This window comes from Cydia fagiglandana, chromosome 7 (assembly GCF_963556715.1).
Source record: "Cydia fagiglandana chromosome 7, ilCydFagi1.1, whole genome shotgun sequence".
NCBI lineage: Eukaryota > Metazoa > Arthropoda > Insecta > Lepidoptera > Tortricidae > Cydia > Cydia fagiglandana.
The window spans coordinates 7,939,910-7,963,507 of record NC_085938.1 but is presented as its reverse complement, the minus strand read 5'-3'; the positions used below and the strand labels follow the sequence as shown (position 1 = coordinate 7,963,507).

At 39.3% G+C, this 23,598-nt stretch overlaps 2 protein-coding genes across 8 annotated transcripts; both read left to right on the top strand.

Annotated features, from left to right (window-relative positions):
• Positions 1-3,164: 3,164 nt before the first annotated feature.
• LOC134665826 (uncharacterized) lies at positions 3,165-23,509 on the top strand. Of its 7 annotated transcripts, none has more exons than XM_063522823.1 (8): positions 3,165-3,255; positions 3,358-3,496; positions 3,708-3,846; positions 3,957-4,053; positions 6,280-6,364; positions 18,702-19,726; positions 19,844-19,910; positions 20,263-23,509. In XM_063522823.1, the coding sequence occupies exon 8, from the start codon at positions 20,510-20,512 to the stop codon at positions 23,186-23,188; it is 2,679 nt and encodes an 892-aa protein (XP_063378893.1). In that variant the 5' UTR covers positions 3,165-3,255; positions 3,358-3,496; positions 3,708-3,846; positions 3,957-4,053; positions 6,280-6,364; positions 18,702-19,726; positions 19,844-19,910; positions 20,263-20,509; the 3' UTR covers positions 23,189-23,509. The 7 variants fall into 7 exon arrangements, 6 of the variants coding, with proteins under 6 accessions (XP_063378893.1, XP_063378891.1, XP_063378895.1 ...); XM_063522821.1 differs by having other exon boundaries at positions 6,269-6,364; XM_063522825.1 differs by lacking the exon at positions 18,702-19,726.
• Positions 12,237-14,222, top strand: LOC134665807 (uncharacterized). The gene is made up of 2 exons (XM_063522795.1): positions 12,237-13,599; positions 14,120-14,222. The coding sequence occupies exons 1-2, from the start codon at positions 12,415-12,417 to the stop codon at positions 14,198-14,200; spliced, it is 1,266 nt and encodes a 421-aa protein (XP_063378865.1). The 5' UTR covers positions 12,237-12,414; the 3' UTR covers positions 14,201-14,222.
• Positions 23,510-23,598: the final 89 nt, after the last annotated feature.

Genomic DNA, 23,598 nt, shown 5'->3' with positions numbered 1-23,598 from the left:
ACTGTAAATCCTCTATCTGCTAGTACACTGTCACCACTTTCACACTTTGACACTAGACCACTTCGTTCAACTGTCTGCCTGTCACTTATAGATCCAGCATTATGCTTGTGAACAATACAATAGTAATACACATGGTGTTGCTTCTACTAAGACCTGTTTGACATCTTTAAACAGTTTTCTGTGACTTATTTTTTCATAACGCTCCTGCCGTTTAAGCGCTTCTGGTGTTACTTGTTTTATTTTAGTGAAACAGAATATGGTTGGTACTGCAGTCTTTTTTAAGAACTTTGCAACTGGTTCATTGTCTGAAAATTAAAAAATAATGTTTAGAAAGTACAAATAGTACTAATACTGAGCCAGGTATGTATTAACTAGGACACATCACATCACCTCATATCAGTTGTGCCGCTTAATTTTAAACTCAGGTAAATTAATTCTACTCTAAGGTTGATTATTATTCAGATTATTATATTATTTTTTAAATAACCAACCTTACAGCAGAATAGATTTACCTAAGTTTGAAGTTAAGTGACACAGTTTATGTTAGAATTCAAGACAATTATGCCGAACTTACTAGCATTAAAGTTAAATTGTATTTCATTTTGTGCTAATAAAGATATTCTATTCTATTCATTTATTAATTTACTTACCTGTATATCTACTTTTTCCAAAATAATCATCTTCCTTAAAATGCATTGCACATAAGCGGGCTGAATCCCTTGCCCTAAAGTTTTTAATACGCAGAGCAGTTTCCCAACGTTTTCTTCGTGTTGGGTCCTTGGGAAATAAATGAGCTCCTCTGTTTGTACAATTTGGCGCACTACATTCAGGCATTTTTGAGAAAATTGTACAAGTTTAGAATAACTTACTTACAAAAAACAAAAAATGTATGTGGTTTGACAGTTTTTATGTCAAAGCGAGGTAAAATCGCTAATTCGCCACCAGGCTCCTATTTCACCAACGTGACAGGTCCGACAATTGACGACATCACTGTTACTGACGTCACAGGCCTCCATAGGCTACAGTAACCGCTTACCATCAGACGGGCGGTGTGCCAGTTAATAAGTACTTATTTTGCGAAGCTAATGACAATTGTCACAAGAAATACGATACGACAATTGTCACGAAATTCCGTGAAATAGGGGCCTGGCGGGATAAAAAGTTAGTTTTCCTCCCAATTAATTTTTAAGTAAATATGGAATAGGGTAAAATGCCCCAATTAGAAAAAAGGTAATCGATCATGACGTCCTTTTTATAAAAAAAAATACTTTTTAAAAATAAGTCACAGCAAATATGTTACAAAAAATTATGAACTAAATAAAAACTACATAAAGCTACAACTAACTACAAGATAAACTAAAATTATAAATAAAAACTTGGCTCCAGCTCTGTGCCTTTGGGCAGGGTGCCAAGAAGGCTGGCGGCATTGCCGCGCTGTCCAATTGTATTTTTCCACAGTTTTGTCTTTTCTAGTTCCACTAGGTACGGCCAGGGTCAGCATCAGCTCAGCTCTATGTATACTAATACCTTCTCCAGAATGTAACAAACACTTTTCTGAAAACCACATCAAAATCGGTTCAGCTAAACGCGAGATAATCGCGGACACATACACCGTGTAACATTAGGAAGCCGAATAATTTTAACAGCGTATTCCTGATCATATTTAGAGACAAAAATGTCCTATAAACTTTTTTGAAATTCGCCTAGTTTCAGAGATAATATTATTAAAAAAAAAAACAAGTTTTTATTGTTACAAGTTGTGTGATGTTGCTGCTATGAGACGTAGTCTAAATATCCTTATTGATAGATGTCCAAAAGTGACAAGTAAGAGTGACATTCCATTTCCAACTGCAGCTGCAATACTGTTCATTTTACTATGGAAATTGACAATGACAGCGACACGTTTCCATAGTAAAATGAACAGTATTGCAGCTGCAGTTGGAAATGGAATGTCACTCTAACACTTTGCAAAAAATAGGTTTTACGAAAAAAAATTTAAAAATCAATTTTAAGTGAAAAGTTTACCAATCAACATCAAATAACATTTATTTATTATGTACAAATACATTCAAAAAATTTAAAAAACAAAACAAAAAAATTTTTTTTTTGGCGAGGTAGACCTAAACTGATATTACATTTTTTCTTTCTTTTGACCTCAGAAATGCGTGGTTAAAGTTATTCGGTTAAAGTTACGGTGTAACATCCTCATGTTACACCGTGTATACATACAAACACCGTTCCGTGTAGTTTTGGACATATTATAAAAGTTATTCAACGATTAATGCAGGTGGCTGGTAATAGGGCACTTTACCCTATGATAATAAATCTTCCTATCCCAGCTTTTTGCCACAGCTGCTCGCAGCGGGTCCGCTTGGCAACTAATCCCGGGAATTGGCGTAGGCACTAGTTCTTACAGTAGCGACTGCCATCTGACCTTCTAACCCAGAGAGGAAACTAGGAAACTTGTTGGAATTAGTCCGGTTTCCTCACGATGTTTTCCCCTTCATCGAAAAGCGATTCATCACCATCTCGACCTATATACGTCCCACTGCTGGGCACAGGCCTCCTCTCGAGCGCGGAAAAGCGATTGGTAAATATCAAATGATACCCATTTCGTACATAAATTCTTTTCAACTTTACCGTATGATAAGCTACAAAAAAAAAATTAGAAAACTAAGGGATTCAAATAGGTCATTCATTGGCTCCAGGGAACCCCTTAATGTAAATTACAGCATCAAAGTTGGAAACAACAAAACTTACGATGTTATTATGTACCAATGTCAGCAATTATTATTGATAAAATTGTGTACCTAATTATTAATTTCGAAAAATAAACTATAAATCTTTTTAAGCACGGCAACCCCAAATATGAATTCATAACCGTTAGCACTCGCGGATTGGACGAATTTTGTGCGGCACTGGAACACACCCAATCACGGATCACTATTTTTACGCGCGCGAATGGCGCGCAAGCTACATGGATCACGCGATCGCTAGTCAAGCGCACCATGAAGCGCACCCCACGCCACGCACCTGAGGGCTTACCGCGAACCACGTTCGACGTGTTGCCTCTCTGCCGCACCTGTGAATTTGTACGTAAGTGTGACAGGGAGGCAACACGTCGAACGTGGTTCGCGTTAGGCCTTCTGCAGCTGCGTTGGTGCGCAGTTGTTCACTTCAAAATGGCGCTCGCTGTGCGTAGAAAGTAGTACTCGTGTAAACGTGTAAAATTGGAGATAGCATAGAAGAAAACTGGTAAATATAAGTATTAGATATACCTTTACTTTCTTTCATCGAATATCTAGTGAAATCTGCATTAGACCTCAAAGCGTTATGTACTTAATGTGATTGTTCCAGAAAGGGTTCGCGGTTCAACTTTTTCTAACGGTTTCCTCAGCGTCCTTTACGAAGTTCAGTTGATATCGTGTCCACGTCCAGGGTAGATCAGACCAGATCTGCAAATCTTGGAGCACTCGTCGTATGCCATTAAAAAAATGTAAGTATTTACTAGCTACATCTAAATTTAAAACGATATTAGTACATGCTTGATTTTGTAGGTTAATTGTGTAAACGTGTAAAATTGGAGATAGCATAGAAGAAAACTGGTAAATATAAGTATTAGATATACCTTTACTTTCTTGCATCGAATATCTAGTGAAATCTGCATTAGACCTTAAAGCGTTATGTACTTAATATGATTGTTCCAGAAAGGGTTCGCGGTTCAACTTTTTCTAACGGTTTCCTCAGCGTCCTTTACGAAGTTCAGTTGATATCGTGTCCACGTCCAGGGTAGATCAGACCAGATCTGCAAATCTTGGAGCACTCGTCGTATGCCATTAAAAAAATGTAAGTATTTACTAGCTACATCTAAATTTAAAACGATATTAGTACATGCTTGATTTTGTAGGTTAATTAAATAGTCACCAACACTAATAAATTGTGTTATTCCTTCACAGTAAAACATGCCTGTTATAAAAATTTGGTCTGTAGATCAAAAAATCAAAAAAGCGGTTCAAATAATGGACCCAACAATAGAAAATGTTATTGAAAATGGTGAGTAAATCTAAATTAATTTGACTTTTCGTAATGAAATATTTTTTGTGTAATTGTAGAATGTAGTGTATTGTAGAATAGACTATAATTGGATACCTATTGTTAAGCATTAATGTGCTGACTCAAACCACATTTATTTTGCAGTAACATCGTTGCTTATCATGAACAGTGGTACAACTAAAAATGAAATGCTATTTATTGCATTTAATATTCTATCTTTTACTGGTAAGATTTAAAGTCGTGATGTCAATTTAAAAATTAGACGCTTGAAGTTGACATATTGCAAAATCAATGTGGTTTGACATATTAATATTTTTGCTAAACAGTATCCAATTAGGTATGTAGATTGTAGATAGAGGCCTATTTTCTGTCACTTAATTAGATCTATTCGTGCCGATATACCTCTATGTAAATACATACAAACTTGTTATACCCTCTCTCATATATCTATGTGAATGGTAGTAGAGTCGCACCAAGAAAAGTCTGCAGCAGATTTGATAGCCCACGCAGTGTGTTATTTATACGTCATAATTTCATAGAAGTTTGACGTTTAAAATGACACTTGCACTGCGTGGGCTATCAAAATCACTGCAGACTTTTCACAGTCTGACTCTATTAAGCAAATATTTAATTACATTGTACGCCATAGCGCTAACTTGAAAAGTCACACTTACATACAGAAATTTGTTTAACATATTAAGTAATTAGTGATCACCTGATCGGTTACAACATTCTAATTTACATGTATGTATGACGACCGGTCTGGCCTAGTGGGTAGTGACCCTGCCTGCGAAGCCGATGGTCCTGGGTTCGAATCCCAGTAAGGGCATTTATTTGTATGATGATACAGATATTTGTTCCTGAGTCATGGGTGTTTTCTATGTATTTAAGTATTTGTATATAAAAAAAAACTCATTTATTGTAAAATTTATATTAATAATACAAAACTAAAATTAACTAAAAACTAAAGCTAAAATTTAAAAAAACCTATCAAAATTTTGCGCCCTTGGTAAGGTGCCCATCACGCAGGCAGCGTTCCCACGCTGGATTGCTATGGACAATCTTTGCGCGAGAAAGCTGCCCGCGCGAGGGTCACCTGTGGCCTGCCTTAGGCGTTTGCTGAGCTCCTTGTGGAGCCCCCGTGCCCCCCTACCCCACGGACCTATATATCGTTGTCTGAGTACCTACAACACAAGCCTTATTGAGCTTACTGTGGGACTTAGTCAATCTGTGTAAGAATGTCCTATAATATTTATTTATTATTTAATTTCATTGCAGCGTTCATATAAAGGTTATTAACCATTACCAATAATTTTAATGAACCTTATTTGACTGTCTCCTTCAAAATTGTTACTTTCCTTTAATGCAACTCTGCCATACTGCCATGAAATTAAAACTTTGTTACCGATCACTACATATTAATGCCGGTTTCTAGCAAATTGACTACTGAGTTAACTGACTGCGCACTGGTTTCAATTGTTTATTTCTAGAAAAAAAATAAACATATTACTGTTTTAAATTTTCTACAGACAAAAATGTCTTGAGTGCTGGGGCCCGTTTCTAAAAGCTTGTAACTTGTAATACAAGTGGATGCCACACTTTTTGTGTCACGCAGCGATTTTGACAGCTTTTTTTAGAAAGGAACTTCCACTTGTATTACAAACTACAAGCTTTTGAGAAATGGGCCCCTGGTAGTAGTTGCTATCTGTAATTTTATGTCTTTAGCAATAGAGGTGACATGAAACATAATGTGCTTTTAGTTTCTGTAGTAAGGGGTCATCCATTAATTACATCACACGTTTAGGGGGAGGGAGGGGGTCAAGAAAATGTGACATATTGTGACATGGGGGAGGGAGACACAAACTTTGTGACGTCACTTTAACTTCATCAGTAACCAAAAATTTATTTAATTATTTTATTCGCTGTACATTTAAATAACAAGTTTTTAAAACAATAATCGTTTTTATTCGTTTAATTTTCTTTCCTAAGCAGTTTTGGGTTATAAAATTACTAATATTTATATCGTCAAAAATATTTTGATAAAATATTAATAATACTTAGATACTTACTTAATTCGATTTGGCGATTTCGTAGAAAAAATGTGACGTCACACTAGGGGGAGGGGTTTGCCAAATGTGACCAAGTGTGACAAGGAGGGGGGAGGGGTCAAAAAACCTAGAAATTCGTGTGACGTAATTAATGGACGACCCCTAAGCTTGCTTTTAGACTCTGCAAAATTGATGAGCTGCCCCAGGAGACTGCAATGCCTGCACTGTATCAAATAGTAGCTAATAACCTGCCACAAAACTTAGTAAGTTCGTTATATGTATATTTGTGACGTTTCACAGTGCAGTGTTTATAGAAGCCAAAAAAGTGACATCCTCATTTTATTGCAAATTACTGAAGTTTAGATCATTACAAATGCGAGACTAAAACTCCCGCGTGTCTAATTGGCGTAGTTTTTGTGTAATAATTTTTTGAAAATCGTGTTTTAGGCACCCGGATATTACGAAAAACTTAAAAAAAATTGCAAATCGTTTTATGAACTTTCCGTTGTTTAGTACTATTGGATAAACCGTTCGAAGACGCAATTTTAGAGGCAATTGTGACCACTCTAGGTATATTGGTTACAAAGATATTAATGAATTTATTGTTTTTGGTTTTTATTTTTTTTCTTCCATGTTCCGCCGTAGTAGGAGCCCATATTTGTATGACAGCTTCATTTATACGTCTTCTATCTACACTATTTTTTACAAGACCTAATTCCGTGGAAGATTGAATTAAAAGCCAATTATAATTTTCGGTCAGGGCTGCCACTACCAATATCCGGGTTCACCCGGATATAATATTAACGCTGTATACACAGTATAGCACTTTTATGGGTGGTAAAAATAAACTTTAATATGTTAATAAAAACCTACACATATGAAATAATAAGTTTTTTTTTAAGATTTAGTAATTTATTAGCTATAGATAACTTACAAATTCTTCCTCTTTATAATTAGGGTAGATAATATTTACATTTTGGTCGTTAGCTGTATGAGAAAAACTTAAAAAAAATTGCAAATCGTTTTATGAACTTTCCGTTGTTTAGTACTATTGGATAAACCGTTCGAAGACGCAATTTTAGAGGCAATTGTGACCACTCTAGGTATATTGGTTACAAAGATATTAATGAATTTATTGTTTTTGGTTTTTATTTTTTTTCTTCCATGTTCCGCCGTAGTAGGAGCCCATATTTGTATGACAGCTTCATTTATACGTCTTCTATCTACACTATTTTTTACAAGACCTAATTCCGTGGAAGATTGAATTAAAAGCCAATTATAATTTTCGGTCAGGGCTGCCACTACCAATATCCGGGTTCACCCGGATATAATATTAACGCTGTATACACAGTATAGCACTTTTATGGGTGGTAAAAATAAACTTTAATATGTTAATAAAAACCTACACATATGAAATAATAAGTTTTTTTTAAGATTTAGTAATTTATTAGCTATAGATAACTTACAAATTCTTCCTCTTTATAATTAGGGTAGATAATATTTACATTTTGGTCGTTAGCTGTATGAGAAAAACTTAAAAAAAATTGCAAATCGTTTTATGAACTTTCCGTTGTTTAGTACTATTGGATAAACCGTTCGAAGACGCAATTTTAGAGGCAATTGTGACCACTCTAGGTATATTGGTTACAAAGATATTAATGAATTTATTGTTTTTGGTTTTTATTTTTTTTCTTCCATGTTCCGCCGTAGTAGGAGCCCATATTTGTATGACAGCTTCATTTATACGTCTTCTATCTACACTATTTTTTACAAGACCTAATTCCGTGGAAGATTGAATTAAAAGCCAATTATAATTTTCGGTCAGGGCTGCCACTACCAATATCCGGGTTCACCCGGATATAATATTAACGCTGTATACACAGTATAGCACTTTTATGGGTGGTAAAAATAAACTTTAATATGTTAATAAAAACCTACACATATGAAATAATAAGTTTTTTTTTAAGATTTAGTAATTTATTAGCTATAGATAACTTACAAATTCTTCCTCTTTATAATTAGGGTAGATAATATTTACATTTTGGTCGTTAGCTGTATGAGAAAAACTTAAAAAAAATTGCAAATCGTTTTATGAACTTTCCGTTGTTTAGTACTATTGGATAAACCGTTCGAAGACGCAATTTTAGAGGCAATTGTGACCACTCTAGGTATATTGGTTACAAAGATATTAATGAATTTATTGTTTTTGGTTTTTATTTTTTTTCTTCCATGTTCCGCCGTAGTAGGAGCCCATATTTGTATGACAGCTTCATTTATACGTCTTCTATCTACACTAGTTTTTACAAGACCTAATTCCGTGGAAGATTGAATTTAAAGCCAATTAAAATTTTCGGTCAGGGTTGCCACTACCAATATCCGGGTTCACCCGGATATAATATTAACGCTGTATACACAGTATAGCACTTTTATGGGTGGTAAAAATAAACTTTAATATGTTAATAAAAACCTACACATATGAAATAATAAGTTTTTTTAAGATTTAGTAATTTATTAGCTATAGATAACTTACAAATTCTTCCTCTTTATAATTAGGGTAGATAATATTTACATTTTGGTCGTTAGCTGTATGAGAAAAACTTAAAAAAAATTGCAAATCGTTTTATGAACTTTCCGTTGTTTAGTACTATTGGATAAACCGTTCGAAGACGCAATTTTAGAGGCAATTGTGACCACTCTAGGTATATTGGTTACAAAGATATTAATTAATTTATTGTTTTTGGTTTTTATTTCTTTTCTTCCATGTTCCGCCGTAGTAGGAGCCCATATTTGTATGACAGCTTCATTTATACGTCTTCTATCTACACTATTTTTTACAAGACCTAATTCCGTGGAAGATTGAATTTAAAGCCAATTCAAAATTTGCGGTCAGGGCTGCCACTACCAATATCCGGGTTCACCCGGATATAATATTAACGCTGTATACACAGTATAGCACTTTTATGGGTGGTAAAAATAAACTTTAATATGTTAATAAAAACCTACACATATGAAATAATAAGTTTTTTTTAAGATTTAGTAATTTATTAGCTAAAGATAACTTACAAATTCTTCCTCTTTATAATTAGGGTAGATAATATTTACATTTTGGTCGTTAGCTGTATGACAGTCGACTACAAAGAGACGTATACCCTTTTGGACCTCATTACCATGCAGTAAGGTGAAACACTGCTGTATATATCTTTTTTTAGTTGGCTCATCAGGTCGGGTCATCATTTTCTACTTCGAGGCTCTCTGCCCCATCTTGCACCTCGTAATAACTGTCGTCTGGACAGAACTCGGACGTTGGTGTTGGGATTTACTCCTGAGATTCCTGTGCATGCGGTGTTCGGAAAAAATAGACAACAGCTCTCTTCTGTATTTAATTACAAATAAAGTTTTTAAATATGTTGTATTTAATCCCAATCATCAAAAATCAAAAAATTCTCCCAATAATTCTTTTTTAGGCCTTGGTGATCCAAACGGCGATTCCAAATCCACAGGCATTCTTTTAAAATTCAGTATAAGTAGTCTAAATAATACAAGTTTCAGATCAGTTATCATCCTTGGCGATCCAAACGACGATTCCAATTCCAAACCGGTATTCTTTTTGTTTACGCCAAGTGCAAGCACCTTTCACATGTGCCGTGTGCAATAATCGTAGGCCAATTTCCTAGAGGCTCAAGCGTAACTTAAATGGTATGTCACTACATTCATTATGGTAAAACTTCATATCGATGGATTCTATTTCCGGACCAGGACGATTCGGAGCGTTGTAGCGAACGCACGTAGGTTGCATTCCTGCCGGGTTTGAAGCTAGACTTGGCCGCAGCCATTGACCACGCCGCGTGTGTTTTCAGTATAGTTATTTTCTAAGAATAGTAGTTGTCGTGTCACGATTGTCACGCATCAGGCGTCAGTGTACGAACGAATAAGTGTAGATTAACGTAAAATATACGTGCATGTGAAACATTGAGTTTCTTTTCATCGCCACACCTACCCGAACCACCCAGGCCGGAGCGGCCAGGGTCCTCAGCGGCATCACAGCAGGCTTTGGAAGGCCTAGCTCCTACCGGACCACGCGAGGCGTCACACCGGAGCGGTGGAGGCGCTCCTCACCAGCAACGAGCACCAAAGGAAAGAGAAGTATCGGAACGCGACCACGGGAGTCCGGGCTAACCGCCTTGTGACGTAGACATTTTTGGTGTTCCCATCAGAGGGGAGGAATTACAGCACGATATTATTGAAAGCCATCGTCATCAACGCGAGCACCGCAGCGGTACATCGCATTGGTAGCGTAATCATCGCTTCAAGTACTCATCGTGTCAGCATTATTCATTTTTGCCGTTAAATTCAGTGGAAACGGAGCCCGGTGCGGTTGGGCATAGTGCGAAAAAATCAAATCAAATCGTAATAAAAGGGAAGGCGTCGGCCGCCATTTTCTTGCGTAGGCAACGGACGGGGACCGTACAGTGCGGAGTGCGGCCATCTTTAGCATAAGGACATTTCCGGTTCGCGGCAAACGTCAGTTTGGGACATTTAGGTTAGAATTATCTGTCAACGTCAAGTGTCGCCAATAGATTAATTAGGTTATCGTCAATATAAAATCCAACTTTAAGGTAAAGCCAAAGCCACCTAACTTGTAAACTGTTAGTCGAATAGTGTCACAAATTAGTGTCTTTCATTAATCGTAAAGTAAATTCACGTCATGTCGTTAAAGTCAATCAAGGTGCAGCTGCGCACCAAGTACCAAATGTTGACCGACTATGCTGGCACGGTCACATCACGACCTGACAGCATGGCCGCGTCGGTGGCGAAGCGGCACTTTGATCTTATTTATACTGAGTACGTCAAGGCCCACGAGTCACTGCTGGCCTACGAAGGTGAGCTCGAGGAGGAGGAACGACTTCAATACCAGGAGTGCTTCAGCGAGGTTAACCGGCTGCTGATCCAGCTAGACGAGGCGTCGGCTGGAGAGGCTGGCCAGTCACACACACCCCGTGGACAGGCAGGTAAAGTCAAATTGCCCTCTGTGCAGCTGCCCACCTTCAGTGGCAACCTGCCAGAGTGGCTCTCCTTCTATGATCTCTTTATGTCGTTAGTCAATAGTAGGGACATCTCCGACGCGGAGAAACATTACTATCTTCGGTCGTCGTTGCAAGGGGAGGCGCTGTCCATTATACAGCACCTTCCGATGGACGGACCCAACTACGCGGTAGCTTTACAGTTATTGCGGGCTCGGTATCAGAATAACAGGCTGCTGTTGGATACATTCATTAGCCGAATCATGAACCTGCCTTCAGTGGCGCACTGGAGTGCAGGGTCACGCTCAGCTTTCTATGACCCGCTCCGGGAGTCAGTCCAGGCGCTTGAGAAGCTCAAGCAGCCAATCACGGAGTGGTCATACTTATTGGTTTTTATAATTTTGCAGAAACTACCGAACAGAATCAAGACCTTATACGAGGAGAGGTACGGTGGCAATCCGGAGGTGTTGCCCACTCTCACGCAGCTACTGGCGCTGTTGGAGGAGCAGTGCCGGGTTCAGCAAGCGGTCTCGCCAGCAGCGGTGGAGCAACCAACTGCGCAGCGTGGTTCCGCACCTGCACGAGGAAGAGCGGGGCCGTCGGGTCAAGCTACCAGGAAACCGGGACCGCAAGCGAGGGTCTTCGCCATCGAACAAGAGACCAATCAGGTGAATTCACCCCCTGTTCTTTGCTCATACTGCTCGAGTGACCAGCACAGCTTGTACAAATGCCCGAAGTTCCTTAACCTGGCGATTTCGGAGCGGAAGACCTGGGCTAGGAAGTCAGGCGCATGCTTCAGATGCCTGCGCAGTCACTATGCACGCGAGTGCATGCAGCGCAACTGGTGCGCACAGTGTGAGTCGTCCGCACACAACTCACTGCTGTGCGATGGTGGTGCAGCGGGGAGAGCCCCACCCATGGCAGTTGAAGCAGCTGTCCATCGGGTAAGGGTCATGCCGCTTGCCACGCCAAGCACGTCGAGAGCAGTCACGCTGCCGGAGCGGTGGCCGTCTCCCCAGCGACGGACTACATCTCCGCCGAGGGCTGCGAAGCCGCAGTCTCCCAAGCCGTCAGTACCAGACCAACCCCAAAGGAGGGAGACAGGGTCACCTCATAGTGCGCTTCAGCCGGCTCAGCTGATTCCCACCGGTCATATACCGAGGGCTAAGGTAGGCGCGCGTGTTCAAGCGGCGCAGCAGTCATTCCACTCATTGCGCTTCGGGACTCGGAGCAGTCCTGAGCCTGAACAATGAGATCAGGCCACTGTTGGTGCACCGGAGGAAAGACTACGAATGGCGCCAATTCGTGTCTCTCCTACAGCTGTGATCATGGTCAGATCAGGCAATGGGTCTTATGTTAAAGCTAGGGCTTTGCTTGACTCGGGAGCGGGGTGCTCCGTAGTGAAGAAATCATTTGTAGAAAGATTCAAAGTACACCAACAGTTTACTGGGAATAATATTTTTGGAGTAGGTGACATAAAGGTAAATGTGCCAGGCACGATTGCTAAGCTTGTATTCAAACCACGCGGGAAATCAGTGCCTATCATCAGTGTAGTAGCTACAGTCATGTACAAGGTTACGGGAAACATACCTTATTATGATACTGAGATCAGGACTCATTTGGATTCATCAAAACTTGAATTAGCTGACCCTGCCTTGGATAAATCGCAGGATGTGGACATCATTCTAGGAACGGATGTGCTCAATTATATATACACTGGTTCAAAGATACTCACTAACATTCCAGGTGTTGAGGCGTACGGCACCTGCTTCGGTCACGTGCTGATGGGGGCAACTTGGAATTACCCATCATCATTAACAACACCGACCGCCGGGACATCAGTAGAGGACTACGGCATCCATGCTACTCGGCTCGAGGACGTCCTAGAAAGGTTTTGGAGAGTGGAGCAGCCCCCCGAGGAGCGGCCGCAACACCCAGAACACCTCGAATGTGAAAGGTTGTATACCTCCACTACTCAACGTTTAGATAATGGCCAATTCATGGTGCGGTTGCCGCTGCGGGCAGACCGACCCAAGCTGGGCGAGTCTAGGGCTCTAGCCATGCGTAGACTGATTTCGTTGGAGGCCAGGCTGGCCAAAAATCCAGTATTTGCTGAAAAATATAAGGAATTCATGAGGGACTATGAGGCACTTGGTCATATGTCCAAATCAGACTTTAATTTCGAGAGCGAACACTATGTAATACCCCACCACGGAATTTTCAAAAAGGGATCCGAAAAGATCCGCGTCGTATATAACGCTGCAGCTAACTCAAGCACCGGAGTATCGCTCAATCAATGCCTTCACTCAGGCAAACCGCTTCAAAATGATATCACTCAAATATTGTTAAATTTCAGACGTCATCAAGTTGTCTTCACGACCGACATCAGAATGATGTTCCGGCAAACGTGGATACACCCCAGCGATAGGCGCTATCAGCTGATTCTGTGGCGCGAGGATCCGTCGCAGGATGTACAGGTATATGAGTTAAATACCAATACATACGGACTACGCTCCAGTCCTTTCATCGCGATAAGGACCTTACTTCGATTAGCTGATGACTGGGAAGCCCAGCATCCAGACTCACCGGCTGCTCATATCATGCGCAGAGATGTATATGTTGACGACATCCTCACTGGGGCTGATTCACTCACCGAGGCCCAAGAACTCAAATCAGAACTCATAGAACTCATGCGGAGCGCTGGATATGAGTTACGCAAATGGTCGTCTAACCGCCGAGAATTATTACAGGATCTTCCGCAGGAGCATTGTGAGATGCCTCGTCAGTTTGACACTGACGACAAGAGTTTCATAAAGGTATTAGGGATACAGTGGAACCCCATGTCAGATTCCATGTCGTATCAACTCAACATACCGTTGGGCCAACCAACGACGAAACGTAGCATATTGAGTACCATAGCTAGACTGTATGACCCGTGTGGCTATTGCGCACCAATCATATTTAGATTCAAACTGTTTTTACAATCACTGTTCACAGATGGATTACAGTGGGATGAGCCACTGTCCCATACTCAAGACCTTCAATGGAATGAACTCATTCAAGATCTACATCACTTGAGTCAGCTACAGATTCCGCGGTGCGTCACTCTGCCCGGTGCGGTGTCACACTCCCTCCACGGCTTTGGAGATGCGTCGGAGCTCGGCTACGGAGCCTGCGTGTACCTCCGGACTGAGGACGCGTCAGGGAATGTACTAGTACGGTTAGTGATAGCTAAGACTCGCGTAGCGTCAAGGAGAGTCAAACAAACCATTCCGAAGAGCGAGTTAAATGCAGCTCACCTGGTTTATAAGTTATTAAACCACGTCGCAGCGGCATACGAGGAATCAGTTCAGATTGACAGCATAAATGCTTGGTCAGATTCCAGAATCGTGCTATGTTGGTTGAACACAAAGCCTCATGTGCTACAGACTTTTGAAGGTAACCGTGTTCAAGATATTCAACAGTCAACCCGACCTATGACATGGAGGTATGTCAGATCGGAGTCGAACCCTGCCGATGTCGCATCGCGGGGGGCTACGGCGAAGGACCTCATCGGGTTTCATCTTTGGTGGAACCCAGAATGGTTAATGACGAATGAGTCACAGTGGCCGACGATGCCGGTCACCATGTCACCAGATTTACCCGGATTCAAACAGTTACATCACATTACGCCGGCCGAGAAGTCATGGGAGGAGTTTCTGTTATCACGAGTCAGTTCGTTCAACAAGCTTATCAATGTGACGTCATACGTATTGCGATTTTGTAAGAACGTTCGTTTGCCGAAAGCGCAACGGAACGTTCGCCCTACGCTAACGATCGACGAAAATCGTGAGGCAATGAACCACTGGATTAAGTACGTTCAACTGGATGCTTACAGAGATGAAATCGTGTTATTGAAAGGAGGCAAGATTGTTTGCAAGTCACTTCAAAAACTCAGCGTTTTCGTAGATGAGAATCACTTCATTCGCGTCGGAGGGCGACTGCGGCATTCATGCTTACGTTACGATGCTAAGCACCCATACCTTCTACCTAAAGACCATAAATGGACTCAAATGTTGATGCAGCATTATCACCGTACCTATTGTCACGCTTCAACGAGCGCACTCATCAATATACTCCGGCAACGTTACTGGATCCCGTCGGCGCGACGTGTGGTATCCCGCGTAATCAATAGCTGTATGTCGTGTTTCAGATTCAACGCTTCAACGCAGGCCCCGTTTATGGCAGATTTGCCAGCGGACCGAGTCACGGCGGCTCGTGCCTTTTCAGGAGTAGCAACCGATTTTGCCGGTCCCTACTGGGTCAAAAGTAGTCACCTCAGAAATGCTAAATCACTCAAAGCTTATCTGTGTGTTTTCGTATGTTTAGGAACGAAAGCCGTACATCTTGAACTCGTCTCGTCGCTGAGCACCGAGGCCTTCATTGCGGCGTTCACACGGTTTGTCAGTCGACGAGGGCTGCCCGCCTTAGTCAGGAGCGATCAAGGTACAAATTTCAAAGGTGCTAGCTCATACCTCAAGGAGGTTAGTCAGTTCTTACTTGACAACGAAATTGTCCTCCAGGAGGAATTTCGTCGCCAAGGTGTCCGCTGGGAGTTCAATCCTCCTGGTGCCCCTCACATGTCAGGCTTGGTAGAAGCCGCAGTCAAGAGTAGTAAGAACCTACTCAAGCGTGAGTTAGGGGACCGCATACTGACCTTCGAGGGTCTTTCAACCGTATTTACCAAAGTAGAATCGGTGCTTAACTCACGGCCTCTGGTTCCTTTATCCGAGGACCCATGTGACTTGGAAGTACTCACTCCGGGCCACTTTCTTATAGGGCAACCATTGCTATCGGTACCTGAGTACCCGTGGAAAGACACTAATGTAGCATGTTTATCACATTTCCAGTCTTTACAAAAGATTTCACAAAACTTTTGGGCTAAATGGCATATTACTTACCTTAATAATTTGCAAACCAGACTCAAATGGTACAATCATGTTCCTAACATGGCTTTAAATGATTTAGTATTAATCAAGGATGAAACTGCACCCCCTCTCCACTGGCGTAGAGGTAGAGTGATTCAATTATTTAAAGGTGCAGATGATATTGTACGATCAGTTAAATTAAAAACTCAGGGCGGCGACTTAATCCGGCCCGTTGTCAAATTGTGTAAATTACCAGTAGAGTGTACTTAACTGTATTAATTTATAAGTTATGTTTTGGTATTGTCACATGTTAACAACTTATGGTACCTACTGTTTAAATTGAATTTATTTATATCAAGATGACTCACTGATTTCTAATTGCAACTGTACTAGGTACTGTTTCTTTATAAGTATTTAGTTGGTTACTTGTTCTTTCATGTCACCACTTTGCTGTGGTCAATGTTTGATAGTGCTGTAAGTTAGACTAGCTAATCCATTGTGCTTCAAGGTATCAGCTCAACTCTGGCCTCCCCCCCCGCAGGAATGTTTACGCCAAGTGCAAGCACCTTTCACATGTGCCGTGTGCAATAATCGTAGGCCAATTTCCTAGAGGCTCAAGCGTAACTTAAATGGTATGTCACTACATTCATTATGGTAAAACTTCATATCGATGGATTCTATTTCCGGACCAGGACGATTCGGAGCGTTGTAGCGAACGCACGTAGGTTGCATTCCTGCCGGGTTTGAAGCTAGACTTGGCCGCAGCCATTGACCACGCCGCGTGTGTTTTCAGTATAGTTATTTTCTAAGAATAGTAGTTGTCGTGTCACGATTGTCACGCATCAGGCGTCAGTGTACGAACGAATAAGTGTAGATTAACGTAAAATATACGTGCATGTGAAACATTGAGTTTCTTTTCATCGCCACACCTACCCGAACCACCCAGGCCGGAGCGGCCAGGGTCCTCAGCGGCATCACAGCAGGCTTTGGAAGGCCTAGCTCCTACCGGACCACGCGAGGCGTCACACCGGAGCGGTGGAGGCGCTCCTCACCAGCAACGAGCACCAAAGGAAAGAGAAGTATCGGAACGCGACCACGGGAGTCCGGGCTAACCGCCTTGTGACGTAGACACTTTTAAAATTCAGTATCTCTTCTAAGTCCATATCAGCATCTGAAACAAAAAATATATTGAAACGTACTGCCCTAAATTTAAATTCCAATTATTAAATGTTTAAAAATTAAATTAAATAAAGTAAGGGTCAAGTACGAGTTGGAGTTGCACATTGAGGATCCGTGTCATCGTACACTGTATGACATGGTAAAATTTTTTTAGACCCTTCGTATGCGAACCCGACTCTCACTTGCCTGATAGGTACTTACTAAATCAGTTCTCGAAGCAGTGGGACCACATTTTCTTCCATATGAACTCGAAACCAGATATCCCCAAGAAAATGGCGTATAAATAAAAATACCGAAGTGCCAACCCTAGCGGCCGGATAACCCGGATATAAAGTGTTTCGATGATTACTAGAATGTTCCACGGAATTAGGTCTTGTAAAAAATAGGGTGGATAGAAGACATATAAATGAAGCTGTCATACAAATATGGGCTCCTACTACGGCGGAACATGGAAGAAAAAAAATGAAAACCAAGAACAATAAATTTATTAATATCTTTATAACCAATATACCTAGAGAAGTCACAATTGCCACTAAATTTGCGTCTTTGAATGGTTTATCCAATAGAACTAAACAACAGAAAGTTGACAAAATAATTTGCAAATTATTAACGTTTTTCGTAAAATCTTAGGGCCTAAAACACGATCTTCAAAAATTTATTACACAAAAACTATGCAAATTGGACACGCCGGACACGCGGGAGTTTTAGTCTCGCATTTGTAATGATCTAAACTTCAGTAATTTGCAATAAAATGAGCACTTTTTTTTGGCTTCTATAAAACACTGCGCTTTCGGGAAAAATGTTGATACCTTTTTACCTTTTTTAACCGCCTTCAAAAAAAAGGTACTCAGTTTGACCCGTATATATGTATATTTGTTCGGGATTATTTCGCGTTTGGCTGAACCGATTTTGATGCATTCAATTAATGTAGTATGATACCTTTGGGTATGGTGCTTTACGCACACAAGTGTCCCATCCCCTCCCCCTGACGCAACCCCCCCTTTTAGCATGAATGGTGAGTCTTACCAAAAAGTTGCATGTGACCTTTTTTGTTTAAAATTTATTGAGGATTATTTCTTACCTTGACACTTTATTCCTAACTCTAATACTTTTCTCAAAAATTAAAAAAAAAACCGTCAACCGGGACATATTTCATGCTAAAAGGGGGGGTTGCGTCAGGGGGAGGGGATGGGATGGGACACTAGTGTGCGTAAAGCACCATACTCAAAGGTATCATACTACATTACATAATTTGTTTGTCTTCCCCATACATTTGAACACAACTTGATCGAATCATGGGGCGTTTCTTTGATTATAAAAAGTTTCTTAGACACAACGCCCCTCGCTGTTATGCTAAAATATTATAATTTATTGTAATAATAATTGTAATATGTTCTAACCATCCGTAGGTTCTCATATTAAAGTTATTGCTGTATATTTTTTGTTTATGTTAATTGTAACCATTTTATAAAAAAAAAACATCTTTATTACAGCAAATGAAAGGAATATATACGGATCAAAGATTTTTTTGATTGATGGCACAGAAATAGAAGACAATGAAGCTCTCAAAGAACTCCAAAATGAGGTTATACTTATAGGGGATAACTGGAAACCTGATCAAAGCGATAATCAAAGTCGCACAGCAACAGCGTCTACAATCACTGCTCCTAATTCACCAACAACAAGCATAATTAGCAATAACAGCGACACAAGCATAAATAGCTTTGCGTTTGACATTCCCTATAACAAACTTCCATCGTCGCTTTTGACAAAATTAAATGATTGTAAACCGATTTCTAATACCGAAGTCAACACTATCGTGAGAACTGTAACAGATGAACTCTTCCAGGAAACAAAAGCATCAAGATCAGCTTACAGAGTGGTTGCACGAGATTTGTGTGACAAATATCCACAGCTTTATGACAGAGATGCTGATACAAACGAACTCATAGGAACAGGCTACCACACCATTTTTAAAAAAGTTGAAGAGAGAGTTCATTATCTACAAAGGCCGAATAAAATGGATACCTTAGGATCAAGAAAGAAATCTCGAGTCGTTAAAAATTTGAGTGCTGGCTGCAAAGAATGGCAACCCAGTGATCCTGGTAATGTGGATCTTGAAACTTTAGATTCTAAAAAGGACTGGCTAAAATCGGTTTCTTCCATAAAGGAAAGAGATGAATCAAAAGTTGAATTCTACATGAACGAGACCTATGCACAGCAAAGGATATTTCTGAACTCAGCACCTGCCGTAACACATATTCTTAACGAATGGCCAGTATTGTTAGAGGAGAAATATATGATTTCGCATTTTGATCGTCTTTGTGCCTTGAATTCTGGCCAGTGTATGGATGCATTTCAAAATAAAACGACGGCATTGAATGAGCGGTTGAAAACTTTGATCACGAAGAAAAAAAATAAGACATGCACTGTTAATGACAATAACTTGAATTGTAACCTACAGATGGTTGCAACTTATTTCAATGAAGATATAAAACTCATATACCAAGCACATGAGGTATCTATATATATATATATATATATATTTCATTCATAATCCATTTTCTTCCGGATGTGGTTCCATTCTAAATATAGTAGTTCCATTTACTAATCTTATTAACTTTTTCTTTTCCAGAAACCATTAACCAGGGTTCAAGTTGCAGAGCTACCCGAAATAGCTGCGCCTAACATTGTATTTTTAGGTGAGACTTAATTATTATTACAATGATAAAATGCCTTACCTGCGAAGCACCACACTGTATGTTTCATATAATTTATAATATGAAACATACAGTGTTAAAACGTAAATGTATTGAATAAACCTGTGGCCCTAGTGAAAAAGGGTACAAGTGTCGCGCAGCTTAGTTTTAAAAGGGGCATAAGTGTTGCATGGAACTTATACCCTTTTAAAACTGCGCTGCCCGAGACTTGTACACTTACTCACTAGTAGTGCCACTTAACGTAATACGATAAATTATTTTATTTGAGGAGGAGGTATAAAATTTGGGAGCCTATTATATTTCCTGTTTTAACCATTTTGTTTTTTGCCCACAGATAATGAAAATATATATTACTTGCTGGTAGAAAAAACGATTGTTAGCGAAACTGCGAGTCTGTCTACGTCGTTACAACTACTGATGGCGGCTTACTTCAACTTGAATATGGAATATCCAGTGCACTGTCAAAACACATTGGAATTTCTTCAAAGGTTTGTGTTTAAAATAAACCCTAAAGAAGGAAGTAAAGTCCGTAAAGGACGCACGCTGAATAAAGTGATTAGTTTAATCAGTAAAATCCAGTAATGGCATTTACATGCGGTTATTGTGGCGAGAATTTCTCCACAGTAATTTCGTACAATAACCATCAAAAAAGTCACAGGTTCTGTAAAAATGTAAAATTTCCGTGTGTTGATCCTTTGTGTAAGAGTGTTTTCAATAATTATGAGTCTTTTAGAAATCACAATTTTAGATTGCATCAGCCTGGGACTAGTACTGATAGTCCACGAGTTGACATTAATTCAACCTATTCTAAGTGTACAGAATGTAATCAGAGAATATTGTTAAAAAATGTCGAATACCATTCAAGAACTCATGATATTCAATCCGGAAAAGCAGTAACTTGTCCATATAATCTTTCATCTGAAACAACTTCATGTGGTTCGTCTACTTTTACTAGTATACCATCATTAAAAAGTCATGTGTATCGCAATCATTTTAACTCTGTTTCGAATTTGACAGATCAAGATTTTTTAAACCCGAGTAGCCTAGATCACGTTCAGCCTACTACTAGCGATATTCAAGATTGTAATATGTCTGACGATTTAGAAGTCAATACGGATCTTAATAACGAAACTGATTTGTTATTTTTGAAACCATTGCTGTTACTTTTACTCAAGTTAGAGGCACGAAATTTTCTTTCTCAAGATGCTATTTGCAGTGTGGTAGAAGGTTATTCAGATGTCCATGAAAATTCTTTGAAAAATATTAAAATTAAATGTCTACATGCTCTTGAAACTTATCCAGATTCTAAAGAAGCTATGGAGAAACATGTTTTCAATTCGACATATGAAGATAGTATGAATGGCAGTTGGTCTAAAAAGTTGACAAGCAAGTACTTAAGATTTAAACTTTACTCGGAACTTTGTAACATTGTGTTACCAATTTCTATAATGTTAGGTAGAAACAATTTTAACAAAATGTGTTCCTTACAATATATACCAATCATAGACACCATTAGAACGTGGTTTGCAGATAAGACATTTCTTGAACAATTTCAAAACCCAAAAAATAAAGTAAATGATGTTTTAAAAGATATAACATGTGGCTCAAAAATGTGTAATAACGAATTCATAAATAATCCAAACACATTAAAAATAATACTGTATCAAGACGCCTTTGAAGTTTGTAATCCCTTGGGATCATCTAAGATCAAACATAAAATACTAGGAGTTTACATGACGCTGGTAAATGTTTTTCCTTATAATAGGTCTAAAATAGATAACATGAAACTGGTATTATTGTGCAAGGAAAAACATTTAAAAGAGTTCGGTCATGATAAAATTTTTGGTAAATTAACGGAAGACCTTAGAAGCTTAGAAACACGTGGAGTGTATATTAAAGAGTGTAATCAAATTATTTATGGCACTCTTCTGACAATAATTGGTGACAATTTGGGAAGTCATACCATTGGTGGTTTTGTTGAAAACTTTAATGTAAAATATTTTTGCAGGTTTTGTTTAATTGAGAAAGAACCTTTTGCGCAAAATCCAATACTGTTAGGAAAAAAAAGAACTATTGAAGACTATAACGAAGACGTAAAAATCTCTAACCAATTACATGAGGATGGTAGTTCATCGGTTCATAATCGAGGGGTTAAACAGGACTCCGTTTTTAACCAAATCGAAAACTATCATGTCATTGACGGTTTGCCTCCGTGTTTAGGACATGATTTATTTGAGGGTGTTGTGCAATTTGACATCGCTTTAGCTATCAACTATTTCATCAATAACAAAAGCTTTACGCCAAATTTTTTAAACATGAAAATGGAACGTTTGTCGAAAATGGAAAAAAAAAGTGTGCCACCACCCTTTAAAGCTGGCTCTGTTAAAATAGGGGGTCAAGCTCTTGAAAACTGGCATTTTCTAAATTATTTGCCGCTAATTTTATTAAACTCTGTAAATATTCACGACCCTGTCTGGCAAATGATAATAAAGTTGCGGGAAATAGCACAACTTATTTGCGCATATGAGATATCTATTGGTCAAACAGCTTTATTATCATCTGGCACAAAAGAATATTTAATACTTAGGAAACAGTTATTCCCTAATACTCCGCTAAGACCTAAACATCACTACCTATTACACTATGGTGAATTGACGAGAATTCATGGACCGTTGATCTATTCTTGGACGCTTAGATTTGAAAGCAAACATAGGTTTTTCAAAAACGTTGTCCGACACCTTCCAAATTTTGTCAATATCACACTTTCACTATCAAATCGTCATCAACTACACGAGGGTTATCTTTCTCAGGGTATTCGGTATGATACCAAATTATTTTCCAAACATTCTCGTGTACACAGAATCGACGAACTACCATCAAGCGTTAGGTGCTTGATTTCTAACACCACCCCTGGAACAATCCTCTCGGCTTCGCAAATAGGTTACAGGGGGATAAATTATGCAACAGGCGATTACCTTCTCTATAAACATGAAGAAAACGTACTGAATTTCCTTGAAGTAGAGATGATTCTATTTAGTGATACGTATGAAAATCCATATTTCATTGGATGTAATCATAAATTTCAATATAATTCAGAAATAGGCTTATGCCAAAAGCTTTTTACACCTCAATCAGATCTTAATGAAAAAAAAATATGTAGTGACTACCAAAGCTTGCTACATTTTAACACTTATAAAACACATATTATTGACAATTGCCATTTTATATGTCTGCATCATGCTTATTTAGATTTGCTTTAGAAACTTCTAGCTAGGTTTATCGAGTTTCAGTCGCAAGATCAATGTGTGACAAAATTCACGAATTGGACCAATTATTAATAGGTAGTATACTTTTTTTGTACCAGAGTATCTGATTGTACCCTTTTGAAATAAACAAATTAATTATGCCTTCAAATGTCCGTTAATTTGCCAAATAATTTATTACAATAGACTTCCGAACACTTTGGAACCTTGGTTTCGCTCAATAGTCTCTTTAATACGGTTAGTAGTAGTAGTAGTTAGTGACAAAATTAAATGATTGTAAACCGATTTCTAATGCCGAAGTCAACGCTATCGTGAGAACTGTATAACAGATTAAAGGTTTCGTCACACAGGCGCGTTTTCAGGGCGGGGCGTGAGCTTGGCGCGCCGCTTTTACATATAAAACGCTC

Bases quoted from the DNA above. Each gene is read 5' to 3' on its own strand.
- LOC134665807 (XM_063522795.1), top strand. From the start codon at position 12,415: ATGGCGCCAATTCGTGTCTCTCCTACAGCTGTGATCATGGTCAGATCA. The intron at 13,600-14,119 runs GTATATGAGTTA...CACTGTTCACAG, and splicing joins ATCCGTCGCAGGATGTACAG to ATGGATTACAGTGGGATGAG.
- LOC134665826 (XM_063522825.1), top strand. From the start codon at position 20,510: ATGGCATTTACATGCGGTTATTGTGGCGAGAATTTCTCCACAGTAATT.